Source organism: Passer montanus, unplaced genomic scaffold, assembly GCF_014805655.1.
Source record: "Passer montanus isolate IOZ18808 unplaced genomic scaffold, ASM1480565v1 scaffold116, whole genome shotgun sequence".
Classification (NCBI taxonomy): domain Eukaryota; kingdom Metazoa; phylum Chordata; class Aves; order Passeriformes; family Passeridae; genus Passer; species Passer montanus.
The window spans coordinates 94,044-100,043 of NW_024358278.1; the positions used below are offsets into that span (position 1 = coordinate 94,044).

General features: G+C 48.5%; 1 protein-coding gene across 2 annotated transcripts in view; it reads right to left on the reverse strand.

Annotated features, from left to right (window-relative positions):
- The window catches only part of EVA1C (eva-1 homolog C), a 32,456-nt gene extending 27,381 nt beyond the window's left edge, over window positions 1–5,075 (reverse strand). Inside the window, exon 1 of one of the 2 annotated variants that reach the window (XM_039697014.1) lies at window positions 4,751–5,075. In XM_039697014.1, the coding sequence (XP_039552948.1) occupies window positions 4,751–4,877 (127 nt within the window). In that variant the 5' untranslated portion in view covers window positions 4,878–5,075. The remainder of the gene's footprint in view (window positions 1–4,750) is intronic. The other variant, XM_039697013.1, reaches the window with a different exon arrangement.
- Between the last annotated feature and the right edge of the window lie 925 nt (window positions 5,076–6,000).

Below are 6,000 nucleotides of genomic sequence, written 5' to 3' on the forward strand. Positions count from 1 at the left end.
GAATTCCCCAACATCTGTAGGGGCAAGGCATCACAGTATCCCTCAATTCATTTTGGAAGAGCTTTGGGGGCAGTGGCCCTTCTTGGGGATGAAGACTTACCTTACTGTAAAAGCCTCCTAAAATGTGTAAGAACTTGACAGGACCAAAGCTTTTACTTTCTCTAATGAGGATAACTAAATCTCATCGGTGGATTTAACAAAAAATATTAGCACATCTTAAATGGGGTTTCATAAGTTATACTTCCTCAGAAAAGCAAAAAGAACTGCAGGAAAAAGCCTGAAACAAAAACTTGGGTCTCAGCACCATGATCTAAACTAAAATCTCTGTTCTGACACACACCTCTTTATTCCACAGAACAAATCCCAGACCAAAGCCCACTTCACTCAGAGAAACTTTAAACCAGACTTTGAGGTTTAACTCACACATTACTGAAATGAAACACATTTCTAAAATGAAATGCTTTTCTTTAAATAAAGCAATGAACACTTGACTTTTACAAGGCAGTATTGAGAAGATGCATCATTGCATTGCTCCTTCTAGCACTTCTTTAAACATCCTGGTTGAAGGACATGCTACAATTGCCACAGTGAGTCAACATAACTGACTCAAGAAAATTTGTACAGGATTTTATCTGACCAGCACAAAGCCAACAGAAAAACCTCTGCATCATTGTGGTTGGTAGTGATTGATCCTGCCACATTACTACAAACAAAGCATTTGCTCAAAGCATTTGTTTGCTTTCCTTTTACCTGGGGGAATCTGGGATGGGTGAATGCCACAGAACTTAATGGAAACTTTTAATGCAGAAAGGTCACAGGAGCAGATTATATTTCTTGGGTGAACTGGTTTGCTTTTTCATTAGATCCACTTGTTTCTGTGGTTGGGTCAGGAGACCAAGTCTATGGAGTTAAAGTGAAGCTCAGTTCTGTCCGAACTGTTTTGCAAGAAAAGACAGAAAACTTGACACCAGTGGACAGAGATTAAAAGGTTCTACCCCTAAGCAGTGGCTGCTTTCTGTTAATGTCCAGAAAGTCATTCCTCACCCCAGTTATGCAATCACAATTACTTCATTTTTGATCTTCAGTTACAGCCACATTTCTTGAAAGCTGCCCAGAAAACCTGGCTGGGACTCAGGTAAAGAAAGGGAGACTGACTGGTGAGTGAGCGAGCCAAGGAGGCGAGGTCAAGTCTGATCTCAGAGCAGTAAGGAGAACAGAAAAAGAAGGAAGGAGCATAAAAAAGGGGTGAATGGATGTTCCTCAGTGTTACCAGAGAGGAGTTAGTTCCCAGATGGATAAGGGGTCAGGTCACTTTGTCAGCAGTCAGGGAAAAGGTGGGAGAAGGAGTGGGGACAGGATGGAAAGCTGAGGACTTTCCCCACTGCCAGCATGGAGAGCAAGGGGATGAGAGGAGATGAGGAGCAGTGATCCCTGCCCTTGGGAAGGTACCCACAGAATGCCACCATCCCCAGCCAAGCCAGCTCTCTCTCAGAAGCTGGACTTTCTATAGCACCAGGACACCTACAGTGTGAATTACTGGAAAGAAGTCTGCTGGGTTTGTCAGCTCCTTGTTTGGCCTATTTTGGGAACCAGTCCTTGAACATAGAGGAGTTGTGAGGAAATGGCTACCATGAAGCCCTGATGTCCTGAAAAATGGCTCTTCTGATGGTGTCCTGAGAGCCCAGGGTGTTCAGTGACTGGAGAATGAGCAAAATTCACAGCAGCCCCCTGGAATGGGACCTGATCCAAAATGTGAAAGCTACTACTATTTTAGAAAATAAAGAAATATTTTAGTTAAAAGGTGTGTTTTGAAGAACAGGCATGAGGGGAAGAAAATTCTGTAGTTGTAGGATCACTCTCATATTCATGAAGGTCTAAGGAAAGTACTGTAGATTAAATCTCTCTTTCTTCCAAACCTTCAGCTTTCAGTTTAAATTTGGGCATGAATACTTGGATTCCACTTTGAAAAATTAATCACACTGAGGACTGCAGACCTCAGAGCACGTCTCCACTTCCAGTAACTAATGGAACTAATAAATATAGATTCGTGGAATCATTAAGTTTGGAAAAGACCTGCAAGATTATCGAGTCCAATCTTTAAATTTCTTGTTTGCTGCTTCAAGCTGCTAGAGAAACATAGATTATGCAGATTCTTATTGTGTCAACATAAGAGAAACCATTGTGTCAAAATAAGAGAAACTCTTATTTCTAATAAGAGAAACTATTGAGTTGTTCTCACAGAGTTGAATTATAAACTGCTGCTGGTGTCTTATTTCAGAACATTTTTCTCCCTTAGAAAATACCAATCCACAAAACGTTATTGCACAGTGAAGAAATGTCTCTCTTAAAAAAAAAAACAAAAAACAAATGAAAAAAGCCAGCAAAATAGACAATTTTTTTTCCTCATAGTTAAAAGGTAGACAGATGAGAGCAAGAGCAAGAACCTGCAGCTGTAGGTAGTAGAGAGGATATAGACCCCAAGTACAAGCCAAACTTAGTAATAATAACCCTTCACTATACACTGCTCCCTGATCCCTCTTCCAGAGCATCAAACAGATCCCAGGAGGGAGCATCTTTGGGTTGTTGCAAGCAAACAGCGAGGTCTGGTGATGAACAAAAGGGATCTGGACAGGGCGAACTACTGGCACAAATAAGATTTGCATTAAGGGAACAACAGAGATTACATAGGCAGGTGCTGGAACCTGGCAACACTACAGGAAGGAACTCTGGAAAGCTGTCAGAATGGTGAGGAGAGGAGGAGAGAGGAAAAGAGTTTTTGCTGTTGGGGGAGAGGCCTCATTGCACTTGGCAGCTCCAAGGCACTCCAAACGGGCCAGGTTTGTGGCCATGTATATTCAGCAGAGTTTAGGAAAATCGAGTTGCTGCTCCTGCCGAGGGAGGGAGCAAATAAGGGAAATCAGCAACTCCACAAACTCATCTTGAAGCTGCTGTTTTGGAGCTGTATTAAACAGCCTGAGGATGGCACTGCAGGGTGTCATCTCACCTCTGCCAACTCCTGGTCCACAGCACCTGCTTTTGAAGCAGCTAAAAACTTCTCCCCATGCTCTGCATGCATTTTTTTTAAGGTTACAGTAACATTTTGGTATTTTCTGCCATTCTGGATTAGATCTCCATGTTAAAATTAGAATGTGAGCAGAATTTGTTCAGGCCAGGGAACTTCCCAGTCTGGTAGGAATTCTGGAATCTTTCATTTTCTACATTTTATTTACTAAAATGACAGCATGTCATGTTTAATACTGATCTCTGGGGTGAGACAGCTGTTTTCTCCGGTCATTCTACCTAATTGGAAAGCTCAGTGCACAATGAATACTGAAGACAGCTATACTTCTGAAATTAATCTTGGATAACCTTATCTAAATAACATAATTTGAAAAATTTACAGACTTTTGTGAGAGGAACTTTCCTACATAAAGGGATAATTTTTAACTCAGTGGCTAGTTAAAAAGGAACATTTGAACATTTGTTTTATGTTATTGTGGAGAACCACCATGTGATTCCAAAACTAACATCCCAAACCAGCAGTTAAGCAAAAAAAACCCCACCAAAGAATGAGACAGCAAGCATTTAAAAGCCTTTTACATGTGAAAGGAATTTAAAATGAGAAATATAGCTTATCCAAGAACGTAATTCTGGTTTTTATATTTCATGGCTGCTTGCTTAGAAATTTTCAGGCTTGTGGAGCCAGATGCAATTGAAAAAATTACAAACTGTATTTTTCTGTTGCTGAGGAAGTAGTTTCTACAGAACCACGACCAGCATATTGAACTGTATTACTACAAACAATATCAAAATGCATAACAACACATATTGGCTATTAATTATATCTTAACTTTGTTCCAGTGCACTCGACTGGCTTTTGGGAAGTTCTGCTCTGTTCAATATGATTAAGGTTTGCTTTCTGCCCTAGAGGCAGTTCCTTAAGCTTCCAACTGCCAGGAATATGCTGTGCTCCCTGTGACACATAGAGAGGAGAGAAACAACTCTTCTAAATAACTTTCTAACAGCAGTGGGATGTCCTGGAGCACTAGAAAAGTTACAAGAGTGCAGTTTTCACAAAGAATAGAGATTGCTTCCTCATCTTGATGGAAACAAGGATATTTTCCCAGTTCCTGCAGTCATTCACTTTGCAGTGATGCAGCACCTTCCCAGAGATCTGTGATTCCTGGGCAACAGCTGGCGCCTCTGCTCTCTGGGAAGGGACCCCCTCATCCACTCCTCTCATGCTACGAGGCTTCCCTCCCAGCAGAGAGAAGTGCAGCACTTGTTCGCTCCCTCAGGGCCCGACTCCAAGTCTCCAGGAGAAAGTGGGAACCTTTCCAGGGACTTCCACGCACTTTTGGTCAGGCCCTGGCCGATCCACGCCCAGCGTTCCCACCGCGCAGCGACTGCTCAGCTCCTCGTGTCCCTTCCCACCTGGCCCCTCTGGAAGCCCTTAACCCTCTCCTCCTTCCCGGCACATCGGGCCCGCGCTCCCGGGGCGCAGGCCCGGGACACGGCCCCGCAGAGGGGTTACGGAACACGGAGCGCTCCGGGGCATACGCGGCTCCGCGCGGCGCTCCGGCCGGAGCCCACGGCCCCGGCCCTGGATGCGGCCGGTCCCCGCGGGGCATTGCGGGGGGCTGACAGCCCCCGCCAGACCCTGCCCGCGGCGCGTCCGCCTCCGCCCGGCCCCTCGCAGCTCCGCAGCCCCCCGCACCCGGGAGCCCGTCACTCGGTGCCCGCCCCGTACCTGAGAAGTCGGCGAGAGCCGCGACCTCCGCCCCGCACACAAGGACCACGCAGGACAGGAGGCGGAGGAGCCGCCCGGGCTCTACCTGTGCGCGGCGTGGCTGCTGCCCCGCATCCCCGTCCCTCATGGTGCGGGAGAGGGCGGCTCGGGGCGGGGGGCAGCCCCGCCGCCTCACATGGTGCAGCCGGTCCCGGCTGGCGGCGCGGCCCCCCCGGGCCGCCGGGCGCCCTCGGGGCTGCCCTTGCCCCGCGTGGGAGGAGGAGGAGGAGGCGGAGGAGAAGGGGGAGAAGGAGGGCGAGGGCGGAGCAGCCCTGCCAGCGGCCGCGGCGGGAGCGGGTGCAGCCGGCGCGGGCACTCGGGACGCGGGGGCGACGGGGAAGGGACGGGAAGGGACGCGGGCTCCCGGCGGCGCCGTGCCGGGCACTGCCCTCGGCGCACATCGTGCGGCCGGGCTGACTCAGAGCCGGCTGCACCTCGCCCGCCCTCCCCAGCTCTCCCCACCCCTCTCCGAGCCGTTCGCGCCTCCCTCCTGGTCAAGAGACTCGATTTCACCGTCTCTCCTCTCACTCTTGGTTGGCAATGGTTGGAGGACTGTCACGGACTTACACACACATTACACTGCGACTCGTGACCACATTTCCCTGCTTGTGTTTTTCCCGAGACAGGTGCAAGGTGCTCCCCATCACTCCCTGTCACCTGCAGCCCAACTTCCCCGCTTTCCCTACTCCAGACGCCCTCGGCTCTCGTGCCAGACCCTGCCAAGTCTGCCTCTCCAGCCCCCCGCTCCTGCCCTTACACCTCGGCTCTCTGAGGAAACCCAGCTGGGACCTACGCCTGGCAGGATCTCTGGATGAGGGATTTCAGTGGGCAAACAGCACTGACTCTGCCATGTTGCAGAAGGACCACTTCTGTTTCCTCACACTGACGGTGCTTGACACCACTTTAAGCGCAGCCCCGGGGCTTGACGACTCTGGTTCAGCGTGCCTTGAGTTTGAAGTGTGTAGGCTTGGCTTAAAGCTTTCACTGCGAAGTGAGGAAACACCTTGAAGTTACTTTGAGAGACTTCAAGTTGTTCCCTGAAATCTTTTGTGGTACAGAAAAGTGAACCAGTGAGAAGTTCAAACAATTTGTCATTACTACCTGCTAAACTACCATCCAATGTAATTTGGTGCTTCTTTTAAGGTATGAGGGACTCAAGGGAACAAATCAGGACAGCTCCCAGTTCCTGTAAGAGCTGTCCTCAGGAAAGA